Here is a 17749-nt window from a genome sequence, read left to right on the forward strand (position 1 = left end):
GGTGATGGCACCACCGATTGTGATGGTTTTATTATTTGAAATACACAATTACGGTGGTGTTGGTGCCACCGATTGTGGTGGTCGTGCCTTCAAGTTTACATGTGGTGGTTATTGATGTGGAGATGGTGGTGGTTCGTGACCGGATTACAATGGTGATGGCGGTGGTTATGGGGCGAGAATAGTGGTGGTAGCAGTACCGATCGTGCTTTGCATCAGTGTCGACGATTACGGCGGTGCTACGGGCAGGTGACCTGGTATTTCTGTCTTTTAGGTTTTTTAATATTTTGTATTAAAAAAATATATGTAAATGATTCAATTCGCATTTGTCAAATTTCAAAAAAATAATTTGAAATATAATTAAAAATTAAAATAAAAATCAAAATGGCCATCTATTTAAAATTTGACCTAACATAAAAAGATGTTGTGTAGTCTTATTTGCTTAAGTACTTTTGAGCATTCAAATCCAAGTGATCATAAAATAATTTTGCCCTGACAAAACCTTATAACACCATGCCATTTGTTGGAGAGTGAAGACACGCGTTGGAGATGAGGGTGGCTGCGAGTAACACAAAGAGCCACAGCTGGTAAAAGGCCAATGGTGGTGTTTGGAATTTCAGACTAAAGATGAGTGGGCTGTGAGAGAGAGAGAGAGAGAGAGGGAGGGAGAGAAATTTCCAAATAAGATTCAACATTTGCCATTGACTTAAGAGGAACCTTGAATGGTAATAACACACATGTGGTCCTGTTTGGAGATGTGATCACTAATAACAACAATTCAAAATCAAAGATTGGACAATGTCTGATGTAGATGTTTACACTTTCCTGGATCCAACCTGCTTTGACATTATTACAGGATTGCCATTTTATATGCGTTGTACTTCTAAAGTTGCCCCTCTTAATGGGGTGTATCTCCTTTGGTATTTTTATGTGCATATTGTATCTACATGGTGTTTGTCATGTACAGTTTCTCAAATACACTCGCAGATCTTATGGTTTTCCATGCCCTAAGATTCATGATGATGTGGGTTATACAATGTTGGACGCTCAAAAATTTGACACGTATCTAATATGTCATTTTCTATAATTACTTTTTTGAGTAATGCTCCATGACTCTCTCTGCATATATTTTCGCTTATCATTTTATGTACAAAATATTACGGCATGAATCTAACCGTTTAAAAATAAATTACTCCATATATGAGGATTATAGTAAAAAATTCATATAAAATTTTATTTACAATAAATCATACGAATTAGTCAAAGATTTGCGAACTCTTTCTTTTGATTAAATTGTATTATTAACTTTGACTGTCTTGTATAATTTTATTCTATAATCTTTTGAACTAATTTTTTTTATAATGACATCACTTTAATATTGGTCATGTTATGATATATATATATATATATATATATATATTTAGATTTAATCTATACCTCTAGTCAATTTTATCTTCTTCTTTTTTTCCTTTTCTTTTTTGTTTTGTTAATTTCAAAATAATTTCTCAGCCTTTCTTGTACTTGAAAAGATGAGAATTCCAATATTGTTACTCCCTATCATTTTCCCAAAGTCAGATTGATTGATGCCCAAATAGAAATTGATACTCATTTCCAGGATCTGAAGCTGCATAGTAGGAAAAAGGTGAAAAGGAGAGGTGAATCAAATTCTCATTTATGGAGCCTGATCAAAACAAATGCCCGTAAAAAGTTGAAGGGACCATACACACACATATAAATCTGATAGAGTGAGACTTTGCAATATTTTTTTTGCTAGGAATATGGTAGAGGTACCAGTAGGGGATGTTTATAGTGCCCACATGCAATGGGTTTTGTTTTGGTAACATGAAATTCACTCTGTTATAATTTCTTAAAATGGATGGACAACATCAAACAGATACCTTATGATCAAAGATGAATCATGGAGTAGAAAAAATGTATAACTTAAAGAGTGAATTTGTGGATATAAATAATGTGTACTCACATGGCTTAATCTTTCATGTAGCAGAGGTCCACAGATGTGTACTAGTCATTCTTCATATTAATTATCTGATCAATTTGTTGAAATTAAAAATGGGATTATTATTATTATTTTTCATAGTTTTTTTTCTTTTCTTTTCTTTTTTTGCCACTTTTTCCACCTGTCATCTTTTGCATCTGATTGTACTATCGGAGCTAAAAACAATGTTCACAGAGCCTTGCACATGCGGACTAAAATTCTCTCAGGTAAAATAGTGTCTAATTTTCTTTGGCTAGTGATCAATGTTAAAAAAATATTATAATGTTAGTCTTATATCACAATATTTGCGTAATATGCATCACACTATTATTTACTTGTCATTAATAATTTTTTAAAGGGTCAAAATCATAAAACTCTTTTTAATACAAAATTTATGTATATAACCTCTCTTGTACTAAGTAATTTCCATTTAACCTCTTTTAACTTTTTTCAAAAATCATCAATTTATATATTATTCCCTTTAGTTAGTTTGCCAAAAAGAGGTACGTGAGTGTCATGTGTTCCACTTGCTCTCCATATAATTAAAATGTCCATAATGATCACTTTTGTCATTTTCAGTCATTAATTAAAATTAAAATTAGGTCAATTCAAGCATACTTTCTTGCCTAAAACTCTTAAGAATTTAAGAGATAAAATTAGAAGAAGAAGTTTATTAGAAGAAGAAGTTGTATTCAAAATTGTTTGTCATCTTAAGCCCTTATTTATAGAATACAAACGTTAGGTGAGTTTTTCTAAGACTCATCACTCTAGTGCAAAATCTTACACCTAATGGGCCGTCTGGCCCTTCTCTTTCATTTGTTTGTATAGCTATCCCGTCAGTATAGGTGGGGTCTTTCTGTTAATGGGTCAATAGGTTCATTCTCAATTGAGCCCAATTCTCTATTCTTCTTTTGCGTCCTTAATCTTGCTGTGATTGGGGCTTTCTTCCTCTTGTGTCCCGTTTTAATTGGTGATTATTTTTGTTTTTTTTTTTTTTATATACTCTTTCTGTCTCATAATAATTAATTATGAGTCATAATTTTCAAGGGACGCAATTGTTATGAAATAGTAGTCAATTTTATTATTTTACAACTTAATTAACACATTCATTTCGAAATACAATAAAATGATCACTTTTGTTAGTATGGGAGGTAACTTGATACCACAGAAACTGTATGATTATTTAAAATAGTGCAGAGGTTATGATTTAACCCCTTCTAAAAATTATAAAAAATGCTATAGGTTGGGAACTGGGAGAAAGTATCAGTGGGCCTGTCCTGCTATTGGTTTTTGTTTTAAAAATATTGTAGACCCAAGCCTAATGGATTCGCTACAATTTTGGGCTAAACAATGGAGGATGCTACAGAGTTGCTTTATGTGTTGTCCTCGTCGGGTAGATATTTGATGTGCCATGCGCGATATGTTATTACAGTAGTGAGTCAATAATAAAGTGTTACTAAGAAATTGGTGCAGTACTTATAAAATTACTGATAATGTGTTGTATTTTATTAAATTGGTACACTAATAACATGGTACGTCTGACACATTGAATATCTACTCCCTGATTGGATCATAACTAAGGGGTTCTTGTATATCAAATGGTAACAATCTTGAGCCAAAATTTGGGAGGCTGCGCGAGGTTCAGGTTGAAGTAATTTTAAATAATAATAATAATAATAATAATAATTATAAATAATTTTAAATAAAACTAAAATGCTTTATATACTATCCCAAGACTACAAGAAGACTTGCATCTTTTTCAACTAAGGTAATTGGTGTTGATCATATATTTTTTTTCTTACGCAAATCTAAGAGAGTTTACTAGTGGCCGGGTTCAATTCTTTTTGCCCTTTTGTTTTGGTAAAGAACCATATTGTAATTGAAAAGATTAAAGATAGAGAATTTACATGCCTGACCCTATTTATAGTGAAATTAAAACAAGAATGGTAAGATGATGGTGAAGTATAATGTTATATAGAAAGAATGGGTTTTGTTGCAGTACTCTGATAATATTCCAAAACTTTGTTAATTTTTTCTTCTTTGTTAATTTTAAACTAAGCTCAAACTAGAGTTTGTTTGGAATTTCATTGCTTCTGAATACGTGGGGAAGGTACTTTCTCCCTCACTACTAGACCCGTCAATGGATCGGATTCGGATCGGATCGATCAAATCCATATCTTATTTGTTAAGCAAACGGATTATCGGATTCGGATCACTAACGGATTCTTGGACTGAATGTCCCAATCCATATCCTATTTAGCTCGGACTCGGATAGGATTGGATTCGAAATCGAATTAAATTAATATTTACTAATATATATAATTATAAAGAGTATGATTTTATTAGTATGTGTACTAAGAGATTTATTAGCATATGGACGAGAACACCACAATATTTATATATAACATTGTTATTATTTTGGATTTTTGAGTTGCCTCTAATATAATTCTAATAGGAGTATTGATATATATATGTGTAAAATTATTGATAAATAATTTTATATATAATTTCAATCAGATCGGATCAAATTTTTATCGGATCGGATTAGCATAATCCATATCCGATTTGTTAAGTTAAGAGATTATCTGATTCGTATCGTAACCGAATTATTGAATTTTTTGTTCAATCCATATCCGATTAATCGGATCAAAATTCGAATCGGATCCGAATCAAGATCCACTCCATTAACAGGTCTACTCACTATCTACACCAGTACTTTTGAGTATTTGTCCACAACCTACTGTTCATGATATTGGGAACTTTTAGTACACAATAGTTAATTGTTTATGCGCTATTGACATCTAGTTCTAATAAAGAAAGCTCATAGTTATGACCTCATTGTAACATTTTTAACATTAAATTAAAATAACATTATTTTGTCTTTTTATCTTTATGTTCACAAATCTCCATAAACAAAAGCAATAATAATAATAATAAATAAAATTATATTAGAAAACTCAAGTAGTCAAAGTGAAAAAACTAAACCCACCCCCATCCATAAATACAGAGTAACACCAAACTAATTGCTTCCTTTTGCTAATCATTTTTCTTACTAAATTCCAAATCACAATCACATGTGCAATTTCAAAGTAGATAATGCTTATCTGCATGGGACAAAGGTTTAGAGAAAAAGTAAAATCAATAGCTCCATCTCCCCAAAATTCAAAATACTAATACTTGATTTGAGAGAGATCCTTTTTCATTTCATTTCTTTTGTCTTATTTTATTTCTTGATAATCCAAAATTCAATGTACTGCATGGGGAGAAGTGAAAAAGCAGAGGTTTCCGGACATCTCAATGAGAAAAGGCTGCAAGTATGTCTGCCATAAGCAATGGCAGTGACATCCATGACCGTTCAATCTTACATCAATATAGGGATAGGGTAGTACTACTAAATTACTAGGAGTAATAAATGATAATTCACAAGCAAATTCAAATTTATTCCTTATCAACCTCTATAGCCATAGATATATATATATATATATCACTCCAACACACAGTACAAAGTACTCACAAACCCGTCATACCTAGTTACTCCATTAACATGATGGAAAATACACTTACAAAACCATTAAAAGTGCATGAACACACACATATCAAGGTGTACATTTGGTTTTGCCTGAGGATTCGAAGGCAAAAGGCCCAACCGAGAAGAGTTGAAATGGGAGTGGCTGTGTGGGTGGGGGAGGTGGTTGCTTATGGGGCATCAAAACGGCACCGTTCAGTCCACCATGAAGGTTTGTTGGCTTGTTGCATGTAGCCATTGGTGATGAGACTATGAAGACCTTGCACTTGTGGAACGCATAGGTGGTTACCTTCTTCGGTGACAACATAAAGTAACCATTCTTGTCTGTTTTAGCTTCTTGGACTAGTGGGTACTTTGTGTTATTGCACTGTAGTTTTACAACAGCACCTACAAAAAAACAAAAAAGAAAACAGCAACATGGTTTGTCTTAGAGATCTATGTACGAAATCAAACTACCAAAATATATATTCAAATATATATATACAACGGTAACATTGTTTCACGGTTTCAAAACAAGAAAACAGCAACAGTCTATGTACATGCAGAGGAAATGATAAACTTACCAAGAAGTGGTGAAGCTCCCAAAAGGGTTTCAACCCCAGTGTACTTGCACGGCTTGCAATAAACAACGCCTTGCACAGCCATTAAATTCCTAGTAGGTAAATGATGAGTCGGTGGGTGACTCGGAGGGCTGATTGGAGTGTGAACCGGTGGATGACGGGGATGGGTCATTGGAGGGTGAGATGGAGACTGAGTCGGTGGGTGAGTGGGAGGCTGACTCGGTGGGTGACCCTTGTGGTGATGGTGGTGAGTTGGAGGGGTCATTGGGGTGTGAACCGGTGAATGAGTCGGTGGATGAGTGGGAGGCTGACTCGGTGGGTGAGCCTTGTGGTGGTGGTGACCCGGATGATGACCCTTAGGGTGTTTAGGGGATTCAACCGGAGGGTAACTCGGAGCATGATGAAGAGGTGACTGTGCCAAACTCACTGTGTCAAGCTCATCACCAGAGACATTTAAGCAGCTCAATAATACCACTGAGACCTGTACAAGAAGGAGGGTTTTGGCCTCAACAAACACCATGCTTCGAGATAGTGAGAGTGAGAGTGAGAGATGGTGACAAGGTATCCAAAGGAGTGGATTTTATAGGGCATTAAAGTTGAAAGGGTGGGGTCTACTTTGATTCCATGGCCTAGGGTATCCTAGGCTTTGTAATATGACCGTTGGAGAGAGAGTTGAGGTGGTCAAAAGAAAGAACGGGAAAATTAACCTTCTGTTTTAGAGTGGTTTATCACAACCTTGGGATTGTGCATTTTTTGTTTTTTTGTGCACATCTTTCTCTTATTTGGAGGTTCGGAATTGCAGCCTCCAAATCACATTCTTGTGTATGAGTTGAGAGGAGTGCTATTTCGGCATGGCATTATCAAAATCATGGTGTCGCACTCCTTGTTTGTTTTTTTTTTTTTTTTTTTTTTTTTGGTTGAAGCCACAGCAGTCTAAATAAACTATTTCAAAAACTTTTATTAACCTCTTCAATTTATTTTAAAAAATTAATCTGCCTACGCTTATTCAATAAGTTACATTGTGGTCTCGTTCAGATGATTTGTATAAGATTCATTGGATTGCTTGGGACAAGTTAGTGAAGTCCCAAAAAAAAAAAAAACAAAAGAAAAAAAAGTAAGAGTTTCGAGATTTGAAAACTTTTAATTTAACAATTTAGCTTTCCTTACTTAAATTAGGTTGGCGATTGTAGGCAGAAAGACTTAGTGTATTTTATGAGTTACTTAAGGAAAATATTTTTCATTTTCTGACTTTATGCATGCGAAAAAAGCTCATAATCAATCATGGTAGTGGTGGAGTATGTTTGCATGTAGAAGTATTTTATTTATTTTTTAAAATTGGTACTTACATATACATGTTTTTACTGAAACTTGAATCCTTGATTTTCATTTAAAAAGTACTTATAATCAATGGTTAAAAGCTAACGTTGATGCAACAGTTAACACATTCTCTAATAAAATTGCTGGTGGTCTCGTGATTAGAGACTACAAAGGGTGGGTGATTTTTGTTGCTATATTCCACTCAAAGTTTTTATGCGATCCTACAGTTGGGGAACATTTGTTCTGAGGCAAGTAATGCTCGAGGTGAGGGAGTGATTGTTGCAGCAAGTTGTTTTCGAGTCCGCTGCTAAACCAGTGGTGGACATGGTTATTGGGATTCAGGCATGTCCAACTGCTTTGGTGCAGTTGGTTGAGGCTGTTCAAATGTGGCCGAAGACTTAATGGTTATCTGTTATGTTTGTTCCGAGGGATGCTAATATTGTTACCCATAGTTTGGCAAAGTATGCTATGTCTAAGAAGGTTGATGCCGAATTTTTTAGTATTTTCTCCTCTATTGTTGGATGTTGAAGTGGGGCACTGTATTTGACTTGTCTATTAATATATTTTCTTGCCTAGAATATTTTTTAAAAAATGAACAATGATAGATAATTGTTAATTCCAATCTTCTTTTCTTAACATTTATGAAAGAACAATAAAGGCAGCGGCTAAGTATGTAAAGAAATAAATTAAAGCAAAAATAAATTAAATAATTAAAGCAATGCTAATGTAAATAATACATTTTTTTTTTTTTTTTTTTGTTTTTAGAACCAGACATGTATTGACTATTTAGAGAAGATAGAATTAGTTTAGAGTCTTTCACACTTGTACAGAGAATGGTAAAATATTGGACGATTATAGAAATTTGTAATAATATTTAATAGATATATAATAGAAAAGTAGAGACTTTTGTAGAGATATAAATATCTAGATATTTTGAAGGAGTGTTAGAGAGTAAAATTATCTTACTCATTGAGAAGTAGAGAATTGCAGGGTGTTGGAGGATTATAGAAAGTTATGGTAATTGGAAGAGTAGAGACTGAGTCTTGTAATATCTAGATAATTTGAAATAGTGTTAGAAAGTAAAATCTTAGTCATTGAGAGGGAGATCCATACTTTTATAAAGTATAGGAGTCTCATTTGTAACCAATATTAACATGATAAAAACTATTCCTTTGCTCTTCTAGCCTTTTAAGTAAACTTCTATCACTTCTGTCAAACATTTTGTATAATATACGATGAATTTGTAACCAATATTAACATGATAAAAACTATTCCTTTGCTCTTCTAGCCTTTTAAGTAAACTTCTATCACTTCTGTCAAACATTTTGTATAATATACGATGAGTGGAGATCATTTAAAATGTTATTCAATTAATTTTCTACATATTTCTTTCTAAAATCTGAAATTTTAAATCAATACTCAAAAAAAAAAAAATATAAAAAATAATCAAATCAATGTTATGCTATAATCGTGCTGTGGAAATGAAGACTGCAAATAAAGATTTTATATATATATTAATGGTGTCGATTTATTGAGATTTCAAATAGTATGATCATATATAAAATTTGCAAATGGGCAAAATGATCAAGGACAGGTAAATTTGTGGCATCTTTTCTATAGTAAATGGTGAGAATTTGAATATTCAAATTGGCTGTAGGTAGACTGTGTTGGATACATTAATTGCTTTGAAATTTTACCTTCACACCCTAAAAACTTATTGCATCCTTTTAACGTTTCAAAGTGGATGATGCGAATTGGAGTATTCGAATTGGCAAAATAAATGTTTAGGTGAAAAGTGTTTTTCTTGATGATGACAAAAAAACAAAAAATAAAAAAACCTTCCCAATCTACTTTTTAATACTTTTTTTCCTTATCATTTATTTATATCAACTTTCTTTGTCTTTTACTACTATTTTTCTTTGCGCAATATGTGTGCACGTCGGTGGCTTGAGTTACAAATAGGCCACCTTGAATTTTGTGTGAAGCCATCATGCCAAGATACCATGGGACGAGAAAGCATGTTATTAGGAGATGAGAAAATGAGGGATAAAAGTAGTTTTTTTTCTTCATTGGCTCCTATTATTTTAGGTGAAAAAAGAATAGAAAAGAAAAAGAAACAGAAAATCTCTCTCCATATGATAACATTTAAACTCAAAGGTACAAAAATTGAGGGAACAAAGACATTGGTGAACCCCACCCTTTCCCTTCCTTTCTCTTCCTCTTTTTCTTCGTAACCAAACATTCACTTCTTAAATACCCCCCTCCTCAATGATATGAAGTGATTAGCCTTGTTCCTCTTATATGGAAATGTTGAATGAATTGATTTTGATTTGAACACCAATAGAAAAAGACAAAGCTACATCTACTTCTAATGGAACAAATATCCCCAGGGTTTTTATCTGGGCTTTGGTGGGATAATTTCCAAAGACAAATATTGTTTCTTACTCAAAGTAGGCCCAAACTCAAACACAACTATAATTAATTGTGTGTCTTAGAATACACCATCAATTCTAGGCTATTAGAGGGCCGAGTAGGCCGACTCTCTTAAAAAGGCCCACAATGCCCTGAGAAACCAAGCATCTAACAATCTCTTGAACATTCTCTTTAAAAGGCCCACCCACCACCACCACCAGGCCTGTTTAACACATTCTGCAACTTTTGCACAAATTGAAAAACTGTTTTTCTATTTCCCCAAATATTTGAAACAAATTTCCAAAACTACGACTAGTATAGTATAAATCGGGGTTTTTTTTTTTTTTAATTATTATTTAATGATAAAGTTGGGCAAACTATTTCAAACTATGCTTATATGGCCAGCTTTGGCACCAACAATAGTTCATACGAATTAAACCAAGGGTCAAGACCAATATTGGGCGACGATTTATTGGTTTCGACTAGCATAAAGGATTTTGGGTATGGAAGGGCATGGGCGCCGCGTGCCGACCCTAAAAGATATACATGAGTCAGATTGTTACAAGGGGTATTTGTCTCACGTCGAATTTGAATAGAAAGTGAAAGGGGTATAAATGGGTGGATATGCAATACTATTCAATAATTTAAACTTTTAAGTAAATAAACAAATGCCTTATTAATATGATCATTCAATAAAAATGTATCATTTTATTAAATGTATAATATCAGTTTGTTGAGTCCATGTATTATTAGTAGGTGAGACAAATTTTATTAAATATGTATTTTTATCATGTGGGCATATTAATTTTAGTTTAAAATTGTTTGAATACGGCAAGATAATTCCAACACTTGTCACTCCAACAATAAAAGTTAAGGGTAACATTGCATCTATTCAGTTTAGGTCACGCTAAAAAAACCAAACACGCCATGCAAGATTTAAAAAAAACCAAAATAAAAGTCAGAGCAGTAAGAAAAGTTTAAATAGTTTATGTAGTTATCAAACTGACGTATTAGGGATTTGTTACTTAGTAAAGGTTCATTGCATATGAATTAAGCATAGTAACACATCAAATATTATATTTATATATAATACACACATACAGATATATACGCCTGTGTGTAAAGTGTAAAGTTGTAAACAGTAAAAACACACACACACACACACCAAAGTTCACTGCTCCTAGATGGGTTTTCACTAGGCCTAGTGAATACCATCTGTATGGGGTAATAAATGTGAAGATACTTTCATTCATACCTTAGAGTGATACAATCACATGGTTGGGCTGTGTTCATAATAATAAAGAGAGAGAGAGAGAGAGAGAGAGAGAGAGGGGCCAATCTCTGCCATTCATATTAATGTGATGGGGTATCGTTATAACAATATCTTGTTCCTTTCTAAATTTTTTTAGGCATGCTACCATTAAATCATGATTGTCCCACATGCACTCCCAAATGAAATTATGGGACACATGAAGAATGTGACTATTAACGTCACCTATTTGTCGCCTTTTTCTTCACCCCATTCTCATATTCCTAATTCCAAAAATTCTGATGAAAAAGAAAAAGAAATTCCAAAAAATCAACAACCAAAAAGCAAGTTCAAGTACCTATCATCATTAAGTATCCCTTCATTTCATATCACTAATTTAAAGAACAATATATATATATATATATATATATATATATATATATATATATATATATATATATTTGAATAATCACATATATGGTACAATTTGAAAATCATCTCATATATAGAAAACTCATAAAGTGACACTATCCCAAAAAATTATAACAAGAAGCAAGTAAAAAGCAACAATACACACAACGGAAGAGTGGAATGCTTATATAGAACCAAACTTGTCAATCAAAGTGTTTCTAAAAGCAAGCAAGGGTTGGTCTCTCTGTTTTAAGAAATGGGCTGTTTTTCTTGCAATTTGGAAGGTGTTGACTAATTTAATTGCTTTTTAATACTAGAATCCAAATGAAATCTTCTGAACACAGACTACACGTTAGAATGTAAACGAAAACACATAGTACATTAGTATCAACACCTAGTATGGTCTTCTATACATCTAGTGCCACAAAGATATTAAAATATCCGTAAGAATTGTGATATACTTGGCCTTATATGAACTCAGGTGCAGGCATGTCTAGGTATTTTGGAACTTTGATAAGAAATATTCGTTCCCCTAACAAGTACAAGTAATTTAACATGTTACAATTGATCCATGTGTGTACATAAAATTCATTATTAATAGACTAAATAAGACAATTTTAACTACAATTTAATAGCACAAAGGCTTCAAATGAAATATGCAGCTTCAAACATGATACAAACTACTGGTAGTAGTAGCAGTAGGTTTTTTTTTTTTTTTTTTTCCTCTTAATAAAAGGCCACTTTAAACTTAAAAGAATTTGCAACTATATTTGAGATCTTTAGATAATGTATTGTGTACAATGAAAGCGAATGACATTTAACCTCAGTGCATGCCTACAATCTGTTCATTCACGCTTAGACGAAAGTGAAAGAGAGGAAGTCCTGAAAAAGAACCTTTTTAATTACATTGAGACCTGGTGAAACTACAAAAGCCAGATCATCAGGAAGAGTCATGAGAACTTAGGTTTAGGCATAGATGACATTGATGAACTATTAGGATGCACGGGACCAAGCTTTTGAATCCATTGAAGAGGACCCTTCTTATGATCTTGACCAGTTGGATGCTGTATCAGGTTTAGGGTTCCATCACGGGCAAGTGAAGATTCAAACTCCTCTAAGACCTTCACAACCTGCCAAAACTCGGGCCTCTTTTCTGGATGCAAACACCAACATTGCTCAATTAAAGTTTTCATGGCAGGGGAGCAATCCCCAGGGATAGCTGGTCTCAGATTCTGAATGATCCCAAGGTTGATGTTAGAATTGCAAAGCATATATTATGAGTCTCACGAGAGTAAAATAAAAAAGACCACAGAGTAAGAGAGAAAGCACAAAAGCAAAATAGGAAAGATGTTGAATGTATCCTCAGTTCTCACTATAGAACCAGGGAAAAAAGAAACGGAAAAAATCAGTATACAGTTTGATAAATATAGAATGCTGATCCCACAAGTCCAACCCCATCATAAAGTTAATAAAGTAATAATCCGACAAGAATTTATGGACACTATAATTACATGTGAAAAAATAGAGGTGTTTCCTCTTCCAACACATTGGGATGTATCAGTTAACATTCGTTTGAAAAGGCAATTTAACTATACATGGTCAGGATTTCTGGGTGTGTAGATACAATCATCTTTAATAATCCAAGATACCATGCATTCATTTCCTTTTGACACTCAAGCAATGTTAGCAATGCTATTGCAGATGGCTTTTATGATATACAGCAAGACGACATGGCCGCGAAAAGCCAAACATCGCCGTAGTTCATAGAAAGCGTGAACAACATGCCAAACTCACCATCAATATGCTTGGTGCACTTACTCTTATCCTAAATTACTTGGAGTTGAGGACAATTAATTTGTGCTTTGGCTTCAGGTGGTTCATTCATATAGGTTTGAAGAAGCATCCAAACCTAAATGCACTTTTTTTTTTTTTTTTCAAGGTTAGTTTTAGTTGAACTCTTCTCGCAAAACATGTAGCTACATCTAGACATGCACAATATAAAACAGTATTAAATAACTTGAAGACGGAAAATGACAATGGAAACTGACAATGGAAAGAGCTTGATATGCACAATGGAAATTATTAATATATAAAAAAAGCAAGAAAAAATGGATACAAGAAAGTACCTTATTCACTACAGCAAAAGCAGCTTGGATGGGTGTCATATCCTCATAAGGGATAGCTCCAGCGACCATTTCCCATAAAATGAGTCCAAAGCTGTACACATCGACCTTCCGCCCATACGACTTACGTTTGATCATCTCAGGTGCCATCCAACGATAAGTACCCGGATCCTCTGCCAAAAGATCGCAGTATGCCTCCTCACAAGCTATTCCGAAATCGGCAATTTTCAGGTGAAAATCTTGATTAACAAGGATATTCTCAGGTTTGAGGTCTCTATGAATGACACCTTGTGAGTGAATGTATTCCATTCCTCGAGCAATTTCAAGAGCAGTTGTGATTAGTTTCTGTAAAGGAAGAGATTTATGATCAAGTTTGTGCAAGTATGCTCTCAAGGAACCCTCAGAGAGATATTCCGTGATGACGCAAAAAACAGGTGGCTTTCTGCATGCTGCTACAAACTGTGTGAATATCAAATATGAACAACTCAAGTCAGAAAGGGTTTAACAAAGACAACAATTTTATTACTTTATTCCCAATTCAAATAGCTTTGCATGATGTGTATTAGTCAAAATTATAGCTTCGGTCCATTTTCCGTTAACAACATGGACACAATATAATTCCAAAAAGGAGTATGAAAACATGATAAGAGTTAATATTATCAAGCAACACTAACATTGAACAGAGCTGATTAAGAACTTCCTATTTCCATAGTTTAAGAGAGAAATTGATTAATTCATCAATCATGGGTAGATAACAGATGGAAGTTAAAAAAGAAGACGAAAAAATGGTACCTTTATGACATTTTGATGATACAGACGAGATAAAAGGGTGACTTCTCTATTGAATTGCCTCTCTAACCGAGCTGCCAAATCTTCATTTTCATAATCCTCCGGAACCCTGATAATTTTTACTGCAACAGGCTCATCCTTGTATATCCCATGGTAAAGCTGACTATGTGCCCCATGAGCAAATTTAAGACCGAGAAATAGCTTAGAGAGATCAACCATCCATTCATCAGCTGTTTCCACAGAGGTAACTCTTCCCCCTCCATGGTCAAAATACTTTGCCCATGACAACTCCTTGGTGGTCTTCGTCTTATCATAAAATTTTGTAAAAGAAAAGCTCTGAAGAGGGCTGGTATTTGAGGAAAATCTTGAACCACGTGCTCGGGTTTCATGGGAATCTTTGTGGAACAACTTGCCCATAAGCCCCTTCTCGGATTCAGTTCTTCGAGGATGCGGAGTTGAGAATCTTTTCCGATCATGCCGAGCTTCTTTAAATGCATCAGAGAGTGTGAGTTTAGGGAGAGGTGATAAAGACCTCTGCTTGTTCATAATTGGCGACCTCTGCTTGTTTGTGACGGGCTTCCGCTGACCCTCTGCTACAGAAGTTCCTGCGGTTTGATTAACAGAAGCTGTTCCAGGTCTAGATTTGAGACCCGAATTTCGTTCCGGTTGAATGGTGAAAGGGATAGAGGCCAACCTTGCAGAGTCGAAACGATGACAAATGGTGTGAGAAAATTTTGTTCTCCTTATCCAAGAAGTAGCCTCTTCTTCCATTACTACACCCTACAAAACACCCTCTTCTTCTTTCCCTTCTTCTTCTGTTGAGAAGTCCAAAATCAATTTTTTCCTAAAGAAATTCTATATAATTCACATAGCTCCATACATGAAATTCTTTCAAACCCATCAGCAAATGAACCATAAAATATCAATTTCGCCTCCATTGAAATCGAAATTCACCTTTTTAAATCCACTAACATATATACAATATGATATGAATTTCCACCATGATGGAGGTCAGAGAACACTTGAAAGTTCAAACACACATCAAAGCAGAGACTACCTCAAACCTTAATCTACTTGCTTAAAAATCAAACCTTAATCTACCCTACCAGAATTAAAATCACTGAAACCCCATTTCATACCCATCAAAATCAACAGTAAACCTAACAACAACCCCACCTCAAAAGACGATTCCTTCAGCTTTAAAGTCAAACACAACCTTCGTTGAAACCCTGGAAAATTCCACACACATCCAAATAAATTTAAATAAAATAAAAAAAACCCAAAACAAAAACATTATGCTCAATTGCATTGAAAATAAATAAATCCCATTATTACTACTAACCCCATTAACCAAAGAAGAAAACAAATCATTACTTCAAAACAATCACGGACCTATTAAAAAACCAAAATATAAAGAAAATCCATCAACTTGAATAATTGTATTTATATTATATATAAATAGTATATACATGAACAGAACAAAGGATCTGAGAATGAGTATTTTACTTACAATTAAGGGTAAAGCTACCACAATTTTGCTTTTCTTATTCTTCTAGGGTTACTCTCTCCTCTCACAATGAAATTTGGGATCTCGTTAGAGTTAGAGACAGAATCAACATCCTAGAGTGACACAAGGAGGGGAGGGGAGGGGAGGGGAGGGGAGGAGAGGGCCTGCTAAATATCATATCATCATCACCATATGGTAGACGTATACGGAGCTGTGTGTGACCGTAGATTCCATGGACCCGACTACGCTGGTGGAGTGCTAGAGTGGGGCGGGCGGTGATGGTGGGTGGTGGGGACCACCTCCAGAAAGTCAGAGAAGACGGAGGAGGAGGGGAGGAGAGAAAAAGTTAGAGAATGAATAAAAATAAGAAGAATACAACCATCTTTATCAGAGAATGAGGTACGGAACAGCAAAGCTATATGTATCTGTATGTGTGTATATATATACACATATACGATATTACTAATGTGGTACGGTTCCCACGGATACGTGTGACAATACCGTTGGTAGGGAGGGAGACGGGACAACCGTGTGGGGTTCGTATGTTCACCGTATGATTGAGTTGTTTGGTTGTGCAAAGAGAATTTGTGATGTGTTTGGTTCCAAGGGCTCGTTTTGCCACTAGATTGATTTATCTTAAAATCTGAGTCGCTCACGGGGTAGGTCAGGTAATATTGACACCATTATTATACAGATTATTCACATGATTAATTCACTCATAAGGTATGGTGGACTTTGTTGGAGCGATAAAAGGTGTGATTATAATTATCTTTAATATTTCTCCTAATTCCTCTAATTCTTAACTCTCTAATTATTACTGGGTGTAAAAAAAACAAAAAAAAAAAAGAAACCTACCATTCATAACTCATTTAACAAATATGTCGAGATTTTTTTGATATATTTTAAATTTAACAAATATGTCGATATTTTTTTGATATATTTTAAATTAAAAAATTATTTCTAATACGAATAGAACACATATAATTAAATAAGTTAATCAAATTATTAATAACTGGCCATGTTAAAAAGGATATTGGTTTAAGTTAGACACGAAAGTAAATAAACGGCCTTAAATCATATACGGAGTAGTTGTACATGTTGATGTTACTTTATTATTATTATTTGGTATAATAAATTCATAAGAAACCAAGATTGGACTACTAATCTTAAAAGAAATCAGATATAAGATACAAATTGTTGTACAATGGTTAAAAATGCCATGATGGGCCCAATCTGTAGGATACTTATTTGGCAACATACTAACAAGTAAAAAGGTCAACCAATTATTAATGGAAATAGAAGATTTATCAGAATAAATTTCTTTATTTTTGGACGCAATGAGGGGATATTATTACACTTACCTAAAGTAAAAGATTTGTCAGAATAATGGATGGCATCAAAGGTAGATAATCACTTTTTAGATCGACCAATTGTCACAAGGGTCTTAAATCACTCAACTCATTTCTTTGGTTGGACCCTTGGGCCTAAAAAATATTATTCTTTTCCTAGTGGGCTTAATTAACAAACACAACTTGACTCATATATATATATATATATTACTTTTTTTCAATTCCAAGGAAAATGTCAGAAGCTTTAAATTTAAAGAGTAATGATACTTGGCATTTACACATAATATTGGTCATTGCATGTCAAATATAAAAAATGAAACCCTTCACTTCCTTATCTAATGCATTAATGACCAATCATATATAATAGGTCTAATAATTTTGCTTAAATGATTGGTGCAAGTATTATTACTCAAATTTAAAAGATCATATTAAATTAATTTCAGTCAAACTAATACAGTATGATAATTATTTTAAACCAAGGAAAATATTGATATAGTATGGGTTTCATTGCAA

At 33.9% G+C, this 17749-nt stretch overlaps 2 protein-coding genes across 4 annotated transcripts; both read right to left on the reverse strand.

Moving 5' to 3' along the window:
- Window positions 1-5409: 5409 nt before the first annotated feature.
- Window positions 5410-6640, reverse strand: LOC132316353 (non-classical arabinogalactan protein 31). Its single transcript, XM_059814848.1, has 2 exons — window positions 6083-6640; window positions 5410-5906 (listed from the first exon to the last, which is right to left on the reverse strand). The coding sequence occupies exons 1-2, from the start codon at window positions 6597-6599 to the stop codon at window positions 5590-5592; spliced, it is 834 nt and encodes a 277-aa protein (XP_059670831.1). The 5' UTR covers window positions 6600-6640; the 3' UTR covers window positions 5410-5589.
- Window positions 6641-12209: 5569 nt separating this feature from the next.
- LOC132316361 (serine/threonine/tyrosine-protein kinase HT1-like) lies at window positions 12210-16271 on the reverse strand. 3 transcript variants are annotated; one of them, XM_059814856.1, is made up of 5 exons: window positions 15891-16268; window positions 15723-15772; window positions 14384-15609; window positions 13595-14050; window positions 12210-12700 (listed from the first exon to the last, which is right to left on the reverse strand). In XM_059814856.1, the coding sequence occupies exons 3-5, from the start codon at window positions 15149-15151 to the stop codon at window positions 12419-12421; spliced, it is 1506 nt and encodes a 501-aa protein (XP_059670839.1). In that variant the 5' UTR covers window positions 15152-15609; window positions 15723-15772; window positions 15891-16268; the 3' UTR covers window positions 12210-12418. The 3 variants fall into 3 exon arrangements, with proteins under 3 accessions (XP_059670839.1, XP_059670842.1, XP_059670837.1); XM_059814859.1 differs by lacking the exon at window positions 15723-15772 and having other exon boundaries at window positions 13595-13936; window positions 15891-16271; XM_059814854.1 differs by lacking the exon at window positions 15723-15772.
- Window positions 16272-17749: the final 1478 nt, after the last annotated feature.

This window comes from Cornus florida, unplaced genomic scaffold (assembly GCF_030987335.1).
Source record: "Cornus florida cultivar Cherokee Brave unplaced genomic scaffold, ASM3098733v1 CherokeeBrave_3.0.0_Hap2_Chr01, whole genome shotgun sequence".
NCBI classification, from domain to species: domain Eukaryota; kingdom Viridiplantae; phylum Streptophyta; class Magnoliopsida; order Cornales; family Cornaceae; genus Cornus; species Cornus florida.